The sequence below is a fragment of the Rhea pennata genome, chromosome 9, assembly GCF_028389875.1.
Source record: "Rhea pennata isolate bPtePen1 chromosome 9, bPtePen1.pri, whole genome shotgun sequence".
Taxonomy (NCBI): domain Eukaryota; kingdom Metazoa; phylum Chordata; class Aves; order Rheiformes; family Rheidae; genus Rhea; species Rhea pennata.
In genome coordinates this window covers 860369-879103 of record NC_084671.1, presented here as the reverse complement: position 1 = coordinate 879103, position 18735 = coordinate 860369, and the positions used below count along the sequence as shown (strand labels likewise).

At 42.0% G+C, this 18735-nt stretch overlaps 1 protein-coding gene across 5 annotated transcripts in view; it reads right to left on the bottom strand.

The window, feature by feature from the left end:
- AADAC (arylacetamide deacetylase) overlaps positions 1 to 18735 on the bottom strand; it is an 83784-nt gene that overhangs the window by 13466 nt on the left and 51583 nt on the right. Inside the window, exon 1 of one of the 5 annotated variants that reach the window (XM_062582265.1) lies at positions 6453 to 6630. The exons of the other annotated variants lie outside the window; for them this stretch is intronic. Coding sequence (XP_062438249.1) covers positions 6453 to 6590 — 138 coding nt within the window. The 5' untranslated portion in view covers positions 6591 to 6630. Of the gene's footprint in view, positions 1 to 6452; positions 6631 to 18735 lie in introns of those variants that run through there. 5 annotated transcript variants of the gene reach the window in all.

The following is an 18735-nucleotide window of genomic DNA, read 5'->3' as shown; positions in this document are numbered from 1 at the left end:
TGCTTAGGGACAGAAACAAGGTTCCCGTAGATTCCTAGGAAAAGGGGATGGGAGCCTTCTTTAAAAAAGTAGGGTCTGTTCTCTCTTTGTCTTCAACTTGTAATTATTATAACTTACACATTGCAATTAGAACAGTTATTGCTTTTAATTAGACACAGCTGCTTCAGATGTTTAGCTGAATTCACATTTAGACATCAAAATAAAAGTAAACAGACTTCACGAAAAAAAGCTGAAAATCTGTCAAAGATCAAACTTTTCTGAAAATCAAGCCTTTATTTAAAGAATCTAAAGAATCTGAATAAGGATTTATGTGCCTACATTTTTAATGTTCAAATTCAAAAGTCCACCCTGAACGCAAGACATATGATGAGCTTCAGTCTTTGGACTTCTGAAGTACCCAGCACTGTGCACTGAATTCTTCAAAATGGATTTTCTTGTGAAAACAGTATTGTATATTTAAGGCATTCTGCATTAGATACTTCAACAAACTAAACTCTTGTTGAAAATAGCAGCAACTAAATTCCATTTAATTTCTAAAACTGAAAGAAGTATTAAATATACGTTTAACACAGATGCATTTTTAGAGGGTTCTTCAAGGGTATCTAACACTGCAGGCTTTAAGGGCATGTATCTTTTATCTTCAGTGGCCAAAATAATTTTCAAAACCTGTTGCTAGACCTGTTAACTCATGAACTCTGGAAGCAGAGTACAGGTAGTACTACGTGTTCCGTATAAAATTTGAACGGCACATAGCAACCCTTCCCAGTGCTCTGGAGGTATGCCTTATAACGGCAAATGAATGTAGCTATGAACATTATCAGGAAGAACAATGAAACTGTTCAGTCCAGTCATTTGCAGATGAGTTATTGCTTCATTCCCCAAAGTAAAAGAAACCTCCCAGAGCAGAAGTATTTTCTCAGCATTTAAATATTGAGCAGGACTACCAGTGTCAAATCTACCCTGTCCCTGCTTATTTCCTTATCATACGCATCTCTTGTGAGGGCGGTAGAAGGGAAGTGAGTACAACATCCAGTGACGTACAAATGGCAAAGCTTGCAAAGGCTTTCTCCATAAACCAGATGCCAAAGAGGTCTCTTTTCTTTGAACAAGAAACGTTATCTTTCAGTAGATGTTGAATTTTGATTTAAAGACAGCAGTGGTGAATTCACTGCATTTCCAGGCAAGCTGCTCCAGCAGCAAACAGCCCTCCTTTCAGTATTTGCACCATATTCCTGTCTGAATATGTGATAATTTCAGAGGTTTTGGGGGGACACTCTTCTTTTTCTGTCTTTTGATTACTACGTTAGAGCAATAGAACACCTGAAAAATACTCCTCATCAAAGGATTTGACTGATTCATCTTCACAATGAACCCAAGGCACATTCTGTGCTGAACTACAAGGGGAGCAAGCAGCAAAAGCAGTATGAGATGTTCTGATTCCCAAATGCCCAATCTAGCGAGACCATCGTGCTGTTTTTTCCCCAAAGTAACTCAATTGTCAGCTGTCTCTTTCAGTTTAACTTTCTACTTGTATTGGCAGCTCTTAAGATACACTTCTCTCTGAAACCACAAATCGCCACAGAACTAAAAACATGCATCTATTAGGCTTCAGAACTTCTAGTGAAAAAAAATGCAAGATATGAGATTTCTTTTGCTGAAATTAAAAGCATAGTAAAATTATCTTAAGTTTCTAATTGGACTAGATGACCTCCAGAGGTCCCTTCCAACCTTACTGATTCTGTGACTCTTGTGAGGAATCAGGAGCAGTAATGCCAGCTGAAACAAGGTTATTTTGTTTCTGTTTTGAAAGCAGAACACTTCTTGGCCAAGATTTGCATATTGCTTTCTGCAGTGTTAAATTAAAGCATCTCAGATGCTTTTGATTCTTCTGCTGTATTCATAAACGATATTTTTCTCCTCTCTTTAATAATATACTCACACTTCATCAATTCAGTCAGAAAGTAACAGCATGTCTTTTCCATGACAAATCTGCAGCTTTGTGCTACAAGTATGTAGCACTGAGTGTTTTGTTCGTCTGCTTCAAAGGCAAGGATTTAGTGCTTTTATTTTCATATTATGCAAGCAAAAGGAATGAGCTGGAATTGAACATGGGCCAGTTTTTCTGTGGTGGTTGCTGTAAATAGTTATAGGTACATACAGAATACAGAAGAAAGTGAGCAACTCCTTTGACATCATGAACCTCTACCACAAGTCGTGAAGAATCCTCTTGACTGAAGTTTCTGATCATTCTCAGTGCTGTCTTCTGACCAATGACATTTTACATTATAAAAATCACTCATCTACTGCCTGTGGCTTAAAGGTCATCATTTGAAAACCAAAGATGAAATGCAATCATGCTATCATCTGAAAACGCCCCATGAGAAAGAGGAAACACCACCATTCTTGCTGTTCCCGTTCTTTGTGCTTTGGAAAGCATTTGCACAGTCACTCCTCCACACCCCAGAAGAGATGAGCCAGTTTTCTGTGATGCTTGCGTGGGCTTCTCGCTCGGTGACAAGGACAAGAACATTTACTTGCAGGCAAGGGAGCCCCACCCTGCCAAAGGCAGGCCGAGCACCTGAACGCCTCGAAACACCTTCCCTCTTGGCACAGGCAGTCATCCAGACACCGCCTCTCCGGACGAGAGCTCCTGACAGCAGACCGCGAGTGCAGGTACTTGCCTGGGTTGGCTCAGGAGAGCTCAGCTGAAGGCCCCACTGCTCGGGAGGAGGCAAAGGAGGCCGAGGGGGCCCAGTGCTGCAGGTTGGAACATACTAGCCAGGAGGCAAGACTACTGTATTGTACCGTATTTCACAGAGGGTATACATTTTATCTTATACCGCGTGCCTATTGTACAGTCCAAAAAATGAGGACTTTTGTGCTTAAATACCAATACTTAAAGATGATACCCTGCCTAGCTAGGGTTTAGACTTGAAATGGTATAGCAAAAACGTGTGAATAAAGACTTCCTGGCTTCCTCCCTTAAGAAGATCAAAACAAATGGCATCTTCTGTACGCCTCAGGCCTGGTTATAGCAGCGACGAAGCCTACTAGCCTCCTTGTGCGAGCTCACTGCGAGCCCTGACGTACTCGTCAGCTCTCCCTGCAGGCACCATCCCAAAGCGGCCTGGAACCAGCAGCAGTTTTTATTCAGACCAACAGGTTTGAATATTTATAGTTCATAGTTACACAAGTCTGTAGTGTAGTTTATAGCTGGGCATCCCTAGAAGTCTAGGGTGTAGAGCCTGACAGCACCCTGTGTGGACACGGCTGGCAAGAGAGGACCATGCACAGTGCCACACTACTTCAGCAGGGCTGAGAACCTGGGCTGTAAAAGTGAAGGATTCAGAAAGCCACAAATAAGGGCTTCCTCTTCAAATGTATACCTATTTTTAAGCTATTATAGATTAATGCCTTCTCATCAGACGGCTACTCAGACCATACTTAGGATGCTTTCAAGCAATCTCGAAACTAATTTGCATCAGTGCAAACCCCTGTCGAAGCTCTTAGCATTACAGTTCTGCATGATGGTGGCATGGTTACAAAACACTCATTCTGCACTGCTGCTGCTGGAAACAGGCCTAACAGGCAGCCAGCGTAATAACCTTGAGAGGTGTCAGCTCCTTTTTGAAGTGAAAATACGCATTCTTTTAACGCTGAAAGAAAAGGTTTCTGCTTCCTGGGCATTCAGCACGGGTGTGCTGCAGTCGTCTGACAAAGCGCTGGGACCCTGGTGCTCCCAGTGAGCTGCCCACGTGCAGCTTCTCCCACAGGCGAGCTCCAGCGGGAGATTCCCAAAGGGAAGAAGCAAGCAGGCATACCACAAATGCTGGCACAGACAGTGCTCAAACAGGTCCCTGGATATACTGCAGCATGAGCAGGAGCAGGGGAGCAGCATGTTTTATACTCTTTCACAACATATGGCATCTTTGAGGTGTTGTACCAACACCTGATTAATCCAGCCTGCACCCCGAGAAGCAATTAAGAATTCCTGTGATATCGATGGGAAGCAGAGCTGAAATGCAGAAATGGCAGCAACAGGCCAGGGCAGAACAATTCCCAGCCCCTGTCCCATCTCTGTTCCCCACAACATGGAGCTTTTATTTACTCGGTTGTTCATACTCAGGATCCAGCAGTATCTTGCAATACTGGACATATTGCCCTCAAATATATGTGTGTGTGTGTGTGTGTGTAAAATGTAATTTTAAAAATATATATACAAAAAGGACTATAGATTTAAGGACATACAAATGGAACACAATAAACAGGTAAATACACTATGCTGAAAGTAAAGGATCAGCTTAAGACAAACATAGTAAACACTTTCACTCGTTGCTTGAAACCTCTTGTAAGATCTATTCTTTATGACTTTCTGTATTCTTCTCTCAGTCCCACAAGCCTGTCCTTCTTTCCTTCTCTTTCCTCCTGGTAGCCATGGGTGTACAACTCAAATTGGAATGTGTACTTAACACAGGTCATACAAAACAATATTAATACATTTTGTGCACAGCTGGAATGATTGCAGTGATGCCAACTCTGATGATGCCATCTGTTTTTCTTACACCAATAGTCTTAGCCAAACAGCTTGAAGTCAGATCTTTCAGAGAGAGAATCACATGTTACATCTTGAAAAAACAGAGAGAAACTCAGTGGTACATTATCATCATCAGGTGTTTTTTTAATAAGGATTCCTATCATCTAGTATCCTTGCATGCAGAAAAAAACCTTTTGATACTATATCCAGGAACTACATTTTCTTTCCTGTTTCTTTTTCATCTCTCACCAGTTAAAACCTCAAACTTACTGGGTAGATGCCAGACGTAATGAAAACATAGCTGCTCCTTTCTAAGCCTCTGCAATTTCTCTATCTGCTCCCTTTTGCACATGGGATAACTACAGGAATTTAGGCTTAAGATTTTACACTTCATTTAGGCCATTATAAATGCTTTTAAACTTGCCAAGAAAATGAGAAAGATCTTGATTACTATGGAGAATAGAAGTTATTAAACAAGTTATGCTGGAAAATGAGATACAAGACCAAAGCAAACCAGGAAGTGGCAAAAAGCCCATTTGATTGTGAGCAAACTTAAAACAGCACGCACTGCCTTCTTCTGCTGGTTGTACAGATCTGACAGGAGATCTCTACTGTGAATGATGGTCTTCTGAAACGGAAGGCTCTGAAAACGGACAGTAGCTTTTAGATCCAGTCTAAAAGTGGGTGTTAAAGAGACATCTGAAGAACACAGGCACACACTGCTCCAACAGAAAGGCATAGAGAAGTGGCTACAATGGACTTCAGAGAATCATATCCACTGTGTTTTAGGCTGAGCATCACAAAAGGCAAAATCTCAAACTCATACACTTGTTAGCATACAGGCTGGGTGCCTGTAGCCTACGGCAGATGACCTTCTCAGCAACATCTGTCAAGCAAAATAGAAACCTCTCTCACAGTTCCTTGTATCCTTCTAATACATTTTCATGATGGACAAAAACAGTCTCAAAACATTTCTAGTCATCCAGAGAAACTTATACAGCACCCCAAAATCCCCTTCATCTTTGACCACATTTTTGAACTTTGGTTAAACTGCTGCAGCCACTATTGGATACTAAGTACAGGCTGGTTTCAAAACAGCTCAGTGTACTTAGGCGGTGGAACTGTTGCATTAACTAATCCATGGTGTACGGGCTCACAGTTATTTACTTACGTTTGAAATGGCTGCATAACAAGACTGGTATGAAGCAGAAGCCAAGGATGTAATACATAAAAATAGCACAGAAATACATACGGACTACAGTGTCAGTAAATACGTCCTGTGTAACTATAGACATCCTATAATACCTGTTCCTTTCCAGACTGCAACATACGGTTCTGTGCTGCTTAGCTAAACACCATCTTTTGCATGAGGCAAGATTACAGTTAGTTTTCACATTCATATAAAAATATTGTTTAATTTCTACATCCTTTAGCATTAATACTCCTATAATTAGTTTTGTTTATTTTTAGACTCATGCTGTCAGTAGATTTCTACGAAACTGCAAAGATAAGCAGTATTTAAAAAGTGATCTACTTTTTCTTTCTGATATCCAGTATAACATCTCTGAGTAAGTTCAATACACAGGTTCAGAGCAAAAAAAGAAAAAAATTAAGGAGCAGTGCTTCAGCTGCAAAGGATTCTAAAGCAAAGTAAACTTAAGTTTGTACTTATCCAACTATATGCACACTAAAAATATCATATTTTTAGTTCATTTCTATGTCCTTTTTTCAAGATTATATAATTAAATATTTTTTGTACAGTTTCTTTACTCATAGTTACACACTTGATGTCAGATACTGCTACACCTGACTTAAGATATTCCCTATAGCCCTGCTAATAAGGTCCCTTCCCTTTAATTTTCTTTCCTGTGTCAATACTGTTACTCCAACCCAGTACCTGGAAGAATTTTAAACTTACCAGATGCCCTACAGTTCTGAATACAGCATTTATGAGCATCAGCTTCCAGCGTTCCTCAATGTTCTCTGGTATGGGCGTATAAATGTAGTAAGCCACAAGAGCCGAGGCAACGAAGAGGCATAGCGCTTTAGTTCCCATGTTTTACAAGAATATTTCCTCCAAGACTGATCAGAGTAAGTGTTCTCATCAACTCCGAGCACTTACAAGCCAGCACATGCTGAAAGGGCAAAGCTATCTGCTGTTATGTTTGGACCATGCCCAGCAGGTGAGGTCTCAGCTGATACCACTGGGCAGAGGTTGGTCTGATATCCAGGGGGAAAACGTGTTTCATTAGCAAGTCATTCAGCCGCTCAGAGTGGACTGAGTCAACACTTTAACTCAAGATTAAACATCAAGGCTCTCACACAGCAATCACCCTCGCTTCGGCATTTGGCAACAATAGGTAGCAGGAAGACTTCAGAGAAAAAAAACAGTTAAAAAATAAGGAACAGAATGCTGCCTGTGCACTGAGGACTGCTGCAAAAGTCACAGTCACAGGCAAACATATATACTGAAATTCAGGAGCTATCAGTTTCTTCATCATAATGTAGCATGAGCTTGAATTTAGTGCAAACACCTACCACTTTAAATGCCACCAAATGCCTTTAATGGATCAAACCAAATAATCATATAATCCACTGCCTTTTTTCACATAATAGTCAGTAATTTTTGCTCTGGGGAGAGTGAACCCTTTATCTTGTAATAATACAGCAAGTCAATTGTGCAATAATGTTTCACAGGAAAAAAAAAAGAAAAAAAAAAGAAATCTTTCGTAATCTTTACAGGGCTTCTAGTTAATACTTGAGAGATGAGATTTAATTGCTGCTGTTCCCAGGATGAAAAGATTCTATCCATCTTCCAGGTGTAAGCATTTCTGCACCAAGAAGTGAATTCAGAGATAGGTAATATTTCCACTAAGGACATGTGACAAGGACAATAAAAAATGGATAAGAAAAAATGGATAAAGCACCAAGGGCCCTGCTTTAAAGATAAAGTGGAAAGGTAAAAGAACCTTCAAATTTGGTTTACTTTTTTTGTTGAATTATTATGAAGTGCAAAGGAGCACTGTCACTGGATTTCTTACACGGGACTTGCTTCATTTTGGTCAGCCCTTGTGGATGGAGCACCATTTGGAGGGCTAGAAAGCATGAAGCACCACAAAAGACTGAAAACTGATCTGTATCTCAGTTTAAATACAGAGGAGGACGAGGAAACTTCAGTCAGTCTACCAAATGTTTTGCTTACTTAAGTTCTAGGTACCATCAAAATATTCTGCTGCTTTAAAAATCTGCCTGTGCTATCACTCTGCAGTCCTCTTTTTGGTCCTTCTGCAACAAAGCAGTAAAGACAAGACTTAACATTCTTGATACCACTCCAACAAAGCCCAAGAAAATACCTTTGTGGTCACTCTTCACATGATGCGAGCAGGCAATCTCTTCCTTTTGCACTGATCTCTCTCTAAACACAACTCGAGAGGAAAGAAATGTTATTAGCTCCCTCACAGAAAGGCAGGACAAATCCCATTTTCTATTTTTCCCAGTTTGTATCACCTTTTTCTCAGGGATGGGCTACTAAAGTTCAGAGGCAAAATACAGATAAAAGCTACATTTCAGACCAGTGGGTCAGTTTGGTGAAAAAGAGGATTGAGGGAAGAAGCTCTGTTCTCCCTCTGTTCCTCCCTAGGCAGCAATGCTAGCTTTCAGCTCAGATTTCTTTGCATGATCAACTCCTGCAGGTTTGGAACTGAATAACCACATGGAGAAAAGGACAGAGCAAGGTCTGATACTACTAGAAAACTATTCTTAATGTTTCGCCACAGTTACGAAACACTTCAGTCCTTTCTTCCAAAAGTGGGTGTGCACTGACAGCATGGAGTTTGACTGGATACAAATAGAACATTGTTTCCAAAGTCTAAGTCTTCAGGAAATTTCCTTTGGAACATGTAATTGAGCATAAGGCACAACAGGTCCACGCTCTCTACTATATTTACACCAGAGAGTAACAAACATATTCAAATACAGATCAGTTGTAATTCCATACTGCCATTTCCCTTCATGTTACTCTAACGCCTAGCCTCCAGGTTGCTGCTGCTTCTCAGAGCCTTACACCACCACCACCATTTTTCTGTTGTATGACACATTTTTCCGTTAGCCACTATTTTCTAAAGCAAACAGTCTTAGTTTTGCCGGTTTTCCTGAACATAATGTACCAAAAAAAGATCCATTCAGCGTGCCTTCATTTGTATCTGCTGCATTTTAATATATTCTAGCTTATAGTATTTCAGACAATGAGGAATCAAAAAAATATAACACAAACATAAATGCAGTGAAGGCCAAGGCTAAAACTGTAATTGAAATAAAAGTACTGCAACAGTAGCCCTGCCTGGAGCTAGCATTCCCTGCAGGAAAAGCCCTTTACTCCATGACAAACTCATGGTCTCAGTTAGGATCACCAACCACTGCAGGTTGCATAGATGTGTAAAGATCAGATGCTGGCCCACTATCTCAACAAAAAAGTATCACTGTATCCAACTGAATTTTCAAGTTGTGATGTGGAAGGAAAGAATAGATGGGCTTCTAACTCATATCTGTGCATAAAAGTAATATTTTCACCTCCCTCCACTCCTGGTGTACTTTGGAGCCTCCTGTGAAAAAATAATCCATGTCAACAAAGTTCAGTACCAAAGGACACCTAGGAAATTGCTTGTTTGAAGTAACCGATGTTCAGAAACAAACTTTGTTAAAGCAAAAAATGTTGGCAAAACTGTCCAGTAAAAAAGTATTTTCTAGCCTAAATTGGGAATAATTAAGTAAAACCTAATTGTGACCCAACACACAAGGAGACTTAAACAAATGATCAAAGACTGTAGTACAATCCTCTTGCCCACATTTAACGCCTGCTGTTGTCAATAGGACAATAGGAGAAAGAAGATAAGATGGGTGACGTTCCTAGCATCCAGCCAATTGCAAGATACCCTTTTCCCTGTATGTCACCTGTAGATTCAGGAGCAGAATCAAGGTACCTGAGCCCAGAGTTAGGGTATGGCCTTAGAGCAGGAGTACAAAGTGGCTTAGGTCAGCACTCCAGAAAGATAAATATGGTTCCTTGCCAGTGAAATGCAAGAGAGCTGTAAGTTTATTATGTTTCTGTATCATTATGTTTATTCTGTTTTTATGATTTTAATGATCTCTTTCTTTTGGAAAAACAAACATCCTTGCAATTTTAAAAATCCAGCCACTTTCTCCTCATTACTGTACTGCAGTTCTAACTGGTCACCAGCACACACTAATGTGGACACTTGCCACTTGGCTTATGCCATTGCTTCCTTGGCTTTCTCTGCCAGTCTGCTTGCAGGACTGTAAGTCTGCACATAGCTGGCATGACCATGAGCAGCCCCACCAGACTCCCTTCCTGCTCTGCCGTGGCACCACAGCCTAACAGGAACACTTCTCACAGACTATGGACTATGATGGCTGGTCCCAGCAGGAGAGCCGCTGGTGGCTGTCGGGACCCTGAGGGCACTGACAGCCCTTGCATCCCGCGACAGCCTCACTTGGGATGCGACATTCACCTATCTTCTGTGAAACAGCTCGTTAGACTGCTAAACCATTATTTTTATTAAGTCAAGCTATGAGCATCTCAACTCATTTTAAAGCACTTCGTTTAATGCACAGATAACGTGCTACATGAATCTGTTTCCAGGAGGGAAGAAGTTATTTACTCATAGAGTCTATCCAGATTTAATTTTCCTTGGCAAAAGATCCACAGAAAATGCTGAATTTTGTCTAATTTCTGCCATACTGTATGTTTTAGGAACAGGCTGTGCTTGGTTTTAGCTGTGAGATTATAAACCCAGTTGAGAGAGCTACTGAGAAAGCAGAAAGTTAAAGCTACTCTGGCCACTCAAATAGAAAAATACAGTTTCTATAAAAGGGACTTTTGATGTTTTCAGAGGAAGGCATCACTCAGTGACATCTTTTTGCTATTAAACATTACAAACAGCTGTAAGGAAGTTAAGTCCTTTCTTTTCCTGAACAGCTTAGCCACAGAAAAGCCTTTCTATTCTGGCTGCAAAGGATCAAGATGGGGGAGGACAAGGAAAGCAAATCACCCGTCGAGGAGCAGAGGGGTTGAGGAAACAGGCCATCCAGCCACAGAACATGCTGCTGGAGTCTGCAATAACGTGGGGTTTGTATTCTCTGAATCCTGACTTGCTGAACTTCTCTACTCTTAATATTCTCCACTGCAGGGCGCAAGAGGGTAAAGAGAAGATAAAAGTATTCATGGAAGAGAAGTATTCATGTCACTCTCTAGAGGGAAGCCTCCCTGACCGCACTACAAAACAAACAAAGCATATTTACCAGTTAGGTTTTCAGAGTGAAGACTGACGGCCCAGGAGAGAGCTGCGAATCACTGTAGCACCAGTCTTATGGTGCTTCTTGAGTGTAGTTTGCCCATCATGCTGAACTGCACACTCCAAAGCAGCGGGAGCGCAACGCGCTCCAGTCCACCTTGTCACGTCTCTGGATGGGGTGAGACAGGGTGCTGCATTGTACTTCTTTTTTCCTCCCAGAAATGCCTCTCCAGCTAACAGGAGCTTGCACCTCTTCGCTGCCTCTTCAGCAAGCCACCCAGAGACTCTGGGCCTGTTGCTTTTACCCCACACTAAGCACACATGCTGCTCCTTGAGAGCAAGGATCTTCTCAGGATGCCTGCCACCTTCTACTGCTCTGGAGCCTGATGTCATTGTCTGCCCTTGGCAAAGATGTCAGCAGCTATCTTCAATCTGCTCTTCATGTTTTCATTCCCCTAACAGCTGTCAGCCTCCTTCCCAGGAGGCAGCTTTGTTTCTCCTCCACCCAGCACCTGGGTATGTGCACACTGTGGACAACAGCATATTCACTGGGGGCAGCCTGCAAAAAATCTTAACATATTAAGTTATGGGAATGCACAACTGAGCACCCAGTCTGCTCCGGAGCGAGGCTGCATGACACTGGCAGGCAGAGCGGAGAAGGAAAAAGCTCTCCATAGCTCCAAAAAGCAGCTCCTCCGACTCTGCAAGAGCACTGAACCCCCAGAATCCTCCGACTCTGCAAGAGCACTGAGCCCCCAGAATCACATGGTTATGGTACTGTATCCTATGGGGGGAAATTAAGATTGCTCAAATCCCCAAACTCCGCTTACTGGCACATATATAACATTTCTGGCTTCTTCAAGTTCAGACAAAATTTCCAGGTTTTTAGGAATGCTAGTGGAGAGCAAGTGAGATTAAACAAATACAAATTACCATAACTTACAGCTATTTGCTCTTAAACTTAACTTGGTTTTAACATTAGTTCCTATTTTCTGCAAGGAATAAAATTGTTGTTAATTACTGCCAGTGCAGTAATGAAATGCCAAACCATTCCCACCTCGAGAAGAGAGTTCTGCTGCTGCAGGTAACACAGGACACACTTTTCTATTCCTCTTTAACTATTCTGTCTTGGGCTGCAGACTCCCCACCACAAACATTTTAAATACAACTCTTCCCTGCTGTACTCATCTAGGATCTTCTTGTGGTTTTCATCACAGGCAAAGCATGCATGTCTAAGGCAATAATCTCAGGTTCATCAAAATAAACTTGCATATCTATATCACAAATCATGTCCCATTAGCACAGTATCTAGAGCTGCTAGAGTTAACAATTCCCACCCATGTCTTACAGGAATAGACATCATTGCTGAGCATTGCAGCAGACCTCTGGAGCCTGGTCCGTATGGGCAGGACAGCACTGGCATAAAGAATGGAGAGACAGGTGAAGAAGAATGTGGAAAAAGATAACTACTGAAGCACAACTACATGGCCAGACGCAGGCAATGCACTTGCCAGGGCATGATGTTGTCCTCCCCAGCTGGGCGAGGAGGAGAGGGGATGCCCCTGGCTAGGGCAACCTGCCTCTGTAGCCGTGTAGCCCACGCTGGCTCCAGGAGCAACCCTGGCATGCCCCCAGGAGCAGCAGCCGCTGGGTCCTCTTTCCAGACCCTCTCAGCTCCCGACTCTGTGCTGACCCACGCAGCTCCCATCCAATGCATTCCCTGCAGAACTCCTCTCCCTTCAGCATCCCCCTTGCCTCCCAGACCCTCTGCCAGACCCACCCGCAGTCATTCCCAACGCAGATCATCGCTGCCCACCTCGTTGCTCCTCCATGCGTGCCAGACCTTAACAGTTCTTCTGCAGCCAGGCAGAACTGGGGGCACCTGCACACCCTGGGTCCCGTGACAACCCGCCAGGGAGGCCAGCACCTCCCCGGGCAGCTGGGACCCGCAGCCACCACCTGCACTACCTGCAGCTATCAGTCCACTGAAGTGCCTACAGCCGAGCAGCACAGACTTCTCCACAAGTACCTGCTAGCGTCTGCTGCCATAGCCGTCATAGTCCAGTGAAGAAAAAGCACTTTCTAGTTAGCATCAAAATCACTTTTCATTCTAACGTAACATTTTAAGAAATAAACCAAGAAGTCACTGGGAGGCAGTAAAGTACTCTAGTAGTTTCCTTTTCCACTAAAAGCAGATTGGTGAATACCTCCAATGTTTTCTACAAAACGTGTTCAAAAATTTCTGCTTAATGTTGACTATACACAGTGGGATTCACCAGGAATTAAACAGCTTTTGGATTCATTTTCATAAATTAGTACTATATTTCATTGAATCATACAATTGACTCTAACAGTTATTTAATTATGTATTTTTTGTTGCTCTTATTTCCAATTTTTAATGATGCTTACAAACCTGGATTTTGGCCTATTTTCATAAAATAAAAAAAAAATAAAATAAAAAAGTGGCATGTATGTCACCCTCACTTATTGCTCTTCTACCTGAAGTTGCAAAGTTCAGACTGTAAGAAACTAACTGAAAAGGCAACACATCCATTTTGCCCACATCACTAATTTCCAGCTTCTCAATGTCCCCACAGTTAACATATTTAATTATTCCAGTTCTTACAACAGGTACAGTTACTGAACTCAGGACGTGGAGCTACTGGAGAGAGCCCAGCATAGGGCTACGAAGATGATCAGAGGGCTGGAGCACCTGCCCTGTGAGGAACGGCTGCGAGAGCTGGGCCTCTTCAGCCTGGGGAAGAGCAGACTGAGGGGGGATCTGATCAGTGTGTACAAGTACCTGAAGGGAGGGTGTCAAGGGGACGGGGCCAAACTCTTTTCAGTTGTCCCGTGTGACAGGACAAGAGGCAATGGGCAGAAATTGAAGCACAGGAAGCTCCGCCTGACCATGAGGGGGAATTTCTTCCCTTGCGAGAGTGATGGAGCACTGGAACAGGTTGCCCAGAGAGGTTGTGGAGTCATGGATCACTGGAAATCTTATTTTGTCATCCCAGGGGAATACAGACTGTTAGAGAAGAGATTCCTGTTGAACAATCAGTAAGAATCTTAAATGTTATCCATACTACTTTAATTTTATTTAAATGACAAGTGGTCATTTGCAAAATGGGAATGACTGCCTGCAAACTGTAAATAAGGAAAGGAATCATTTGCTAAATATTTTCATGAAATGAGTGTTCAGTTTTTCTTTATTCAAATATACATTCATTCTTATGAATGCATGTGTATGTATGGGTGTTTGCACAGGAGCATATATTTAAAGCTGAATTCTGAAAATAGTAACCCTTTGGGATTGCAGAATCAATGGGCCTGCTAAGGAGGGTGAACGGAGGAGACATTATTCAGACAAGAGGCCTATATATTTTCCCAGCTGTGCTGGGTGAAATTTTGGGGGACCATGCCAACTGTTAAATTAGAGCAGTTCTGAACAAAAATTTCAACAGCAGATAAAACAAACACATGGCGAAAAACAAAATGTAGTAACTTCCTCTGTTTACCTTTTGAAAGGTAAATTCAGTGGAGCCTTTACCAAACACTGGTACTCATTTTACAGGAGGGTACCATGGGAAGTCTGACATTTTGTCTAACTGGCCAGCAGTGTTTTGGAATGAATTCTCACTAAAGGTGCACAGAAGAGACCAATTCAGATGTGATGAGTAGGCTCAAGAGATACACAAGCAGAAATCCAGATGCTGTTTGAGTGTTACTCAAAATCTGACTCAATTCTATAGAAAGGTGTGAAAATAAGAGTTGTTCAGTCGTTCTGCATTCCCCTCCAGGGTCAGATCCTTCCAGGAGGAGGAAGAGAACACGGGGAAGGATGCAACAGGTTATCCCCCCAGTTTTACAGCTTTGTAAAACTAAAGAGAGTTCTCGTTGCTCTGAGAGATGAGGGACAGACTCTTTCCTGTTGCTTCAGACACCCAGCACGGTAACGGATCCTGGGCAGCCCTGAGGTCCTGGGTTGTGCCTGAGGTCAGACAAAAGGATTGCATGTTCTCCCCTGATATTATAAACCACAAATTCGAAGGGAGAGGGAAGTTCATGGGACTCTTGCAAACTGAGAGGGCCAGAAGAGCCATCGAGCCTGCCGAGAATGGTAGCTCAAATCAGTGGGGGCAGGCTGACATGACGGCATGCACCTCATCTGCCCCATCATGGCACCTCCGGCACGCTGCCGGGAGCACTACAGCTCCTCCAAACCAGCTGGGGAAGGCAGTCAGCCACCCCACGACTCCCAGATGTGTTGCTCTCACTGCTTACCTTCTTAATTAGGAAATGGGAGGTTTCACAAACCTGTCCCAGGGAGGCAATGCCTTCAAATGAATATGCAACAGCAAAAAAGTAAAGACAGATTCCATCTTCAGTCACTCACACTAAGTCACACTATTTTTTTTTTTGCACTTTTGTGTAAAAAAAGGAAAAGAAGGAGATTTAAATGGGCTAGGAGGGACTGTTTATTGCTGCCCTTCAGCAGCTAAAGCCATGATGAACAGGGTTATCTGAAAGTAAGCATTTATATTAGATCTAATATTTGTTAAAAACAATATATAGTATTAGCAGTAATTTCAACTACAAGAAAATAAGCAACAGTATAAAACTATATACAGCACACTTATACACATACAGCCCAGGCAAGCTTTAGCCATCAGAGAATTACTGAGCAAAAACAGTTCCCATTTGTTTCTCCAACAGGATTTCTTCACATTAGCAGCCCCTAGAATTTGGCCAGTCGTTACAAGCAATACTATTCTGCAATAAGAAATGAACAGCCTTAAGTAAAAGAACCGGAAAATGCTCACAAGCATTAATACAAATCTGTATACGCCTGACTCTATAAACTCTGTAAGGAGGAAACATGACCACTGGAGAAGGTTTTGGCTCCAAAGTAGTCATGCTTACAGCTTCATAAACACACCACAGGTCTGCACAGAGTACAGAAGAGCACCGTGCTAGCAGAGCAGCACATCACTGTGGGCACTCTGCTTTATGTCTCTCTGACAAGGGTAATGGGTATGGGACTAATTTCTGTGCTGACCTCCCTGTTAACATAGTGCTGTTTAAAGCCAAAACCACTGCTTAAGATCTACTCTGAAAATCTATACTCAAGCAGCTAAACACAAACCTTCTTTACATTAGATCTCTGAATTCCTAAAAGCTCCTCTTTGGGTAACAGTAATCAAACTGAAAGCAGAGAAAGAGTACAGTTCGATGGTATCTGAGCTTACCCCTATGGATACGCACCATGGCTGTTTACCACTGCCACTACTCATACTACTCATCCACACATACATTTTAAGACACATTTTGTAACCACTTCTCTAGTATGGAAAATGAAATTGAAGTGTTTTATCACTGTGCTCTAAAATTGAACTACTTCAAGGGCAAACCTTCCAAAACTAAAATGCTAATTTGAAGAATGAAAACATTCTTCAGTTAGAACCGAGTATTTTGCATCTTAGATATTTATGCATTTGCCTGCCTGTATGCCACACCAGGTACCTGGCATTAACATTCTGTACTTCTTGCGAACAACACTGGTCATTCTATATTCTAACCAGAAACGCATAGCTGTAAGGAAAAGAATATACAAGTAAACTATAAGGGAAACCTTGGCCATTCCTAAGATGCCTTTTATAACACCATCTGAGATTTTATTTCTAGAATTAGAAAAAGTACAAAGTACACAAGGAAATCCTAAGAAATACAAAAGGCTTGGTTTTGTAATGGAAAAGATTTTTGGTTGAAATGCTACTATGGTAAAACAAGAAGACCGAAACATCATAGGAGAGCTGTTGTGCCACAACCTTGGGGTAGGTAGCAAAAATTCTGAGCACTTCCAGGGGAGGGCTTGTCTAAACCCTGAGGGTGAGAGCACACAGCACTTACTAAATGAAATACTGCCTTGGGCCTTAGGTCATGAGGAAGTGTGACATGACACACCAAAATGAAGACTGTACTACTGTATAGAACAGGGTTTAAAATAAGTGAAAACTCTTTTACTCAGCTGATGATATATTTGTGCTCTACAGCATACAGTATCTCTCTTGAATTATTTAATTAGAAAGTTATTTCAGAAGCTCTTCTTGCAAGAATACAGAAAGGATATAATATTTGGCACAAGATCTATTAATAAAGTTTTCAAATATTGTAAATACACTTTTTAAGTACACCCCTGACTGCACAGCTTTACACCAAGATCTATGGATTCAAATGACATTATGAGGGGGGAAAAAAGAAAAAGAAAGAAAAAAGAATTTCTTCTCTATTCTGTGCAAGCAGCAAGAATATTTAAAAAAAAAAGCCTAATGAAGATGATACGATATGAACAGAGGCAAGATTTCAAGATTTCAAAGACAAGCCACATTCAAAACCTCTGAGTAATAACAAGGTTAACGCTAGAACATTTGTACCACCTTACGAAGTTATATTTCATAAGCATCACTGGAAAAAAGTACCACAGGAAAACACCTTGCTCAGACTAATATGATGTCTGCTGGACAGAGACTGATCACATCAGTCCTATGTTAGGAAAAACAGACTTGAAAAGCCATCATGCACAAGCATGGTAATAGTATTCATAAAGTCAACCATTACCTTATTTAAGATAAGAGAAAGCAAGATAAATTTAAGGCTGTAGAAAAGGGACCAAGCCAACATATATATAGCAGTTTTCCTTTCATGAATAAATAAGTGAAAAGTTATTAATTATTATTCATTTTCAGGATGAGAAACTAAATTTCAAGCAGGGTAGATCTGTAACAGACTTGACAAAATTTGCAAGTATTAGTAACTCTCAATTAAAACTTCAGTGAAATTATAGCAGGCATCACCATTCTCCATAAAATGCTTAGGTTTATTTGCAGCAAAGCCAGTCATGCTTGTAAGAGGTCGTCTTCCGTGGCATTTTTTCAATGCTGAAATGATTTAAGAATGATGCAACATGCCCATCTGCTGCCTGCCAAACATGGGAGCAACCTTCTAAGAGGGATCAGGATGACAAATCTGCTCCCTGAAAATGGCCCAACTTTTAAAGAATCTGAGCAGCCCTCTGCTTTGTTGCAGCCCAGAAGAATTTTTCTGCAATTCTTAAGATCAGGCCCCAAAAAGCTAAGCAGAGAGGAAAGTAGTCAACTCTCCATGTGCTTTAAGGCGGTAAAAGGAATAAAGAGAGAGCAAAGTTAGCTTTTCCATACAAGAAATGTCAAGGATAGACCAAAAATTTCACAGAAATGGTCTCAGAATATGAATGTCAAAGGTTAAAGACATATCTGGAGACTGCATACAAACAAACCTTATTCCTTAAATAATCCCAGCGATTAGCAACGAGCATTTCTTGTGTCATCTTATCATAGACTAGTATGGTCCAGCAAGCTCCTTACAACATCTCCCTCTCGGAGAAAACCCACAGCTATCATCCTTTGCGGCATCCCTCAGGTGCTCTAGATGCAGCAGAAATTACGTGCACAGCAAGCATCCAGCTTTGGAAGCCCCGGCGCGTTCCTGCTGCCCCTCTGTCCTCGGAGGCGCTGGCGCAGCTGCGGAGCCACGTGGGCTGAGGGCTGCTGCCAAGCCCACAGGCCCGAGCATGAGCTGCGACGGCACAACCAGGCGTGCAGCTGCCAGCCGTCGCTCGCAACAGCTGGGAAAGCGCCACTACCACTAGGGACTCCTCCGGGCTGCAGAGAGTGCCAGGGACTGCGTATAAAATCACTGTGGCATTTTATGGAAAAACCTACGGGCCATCTCATTAAAGCGTTCTGCGAGGCCACACAAGCAGTGAGGCAGTGAGTAAAGGTGCTAGCTTGCCAGATGCTGGGGGGACTATGCTAAGTATCTTAGTTTGGGGTTTCATCCAACTTTCACAGA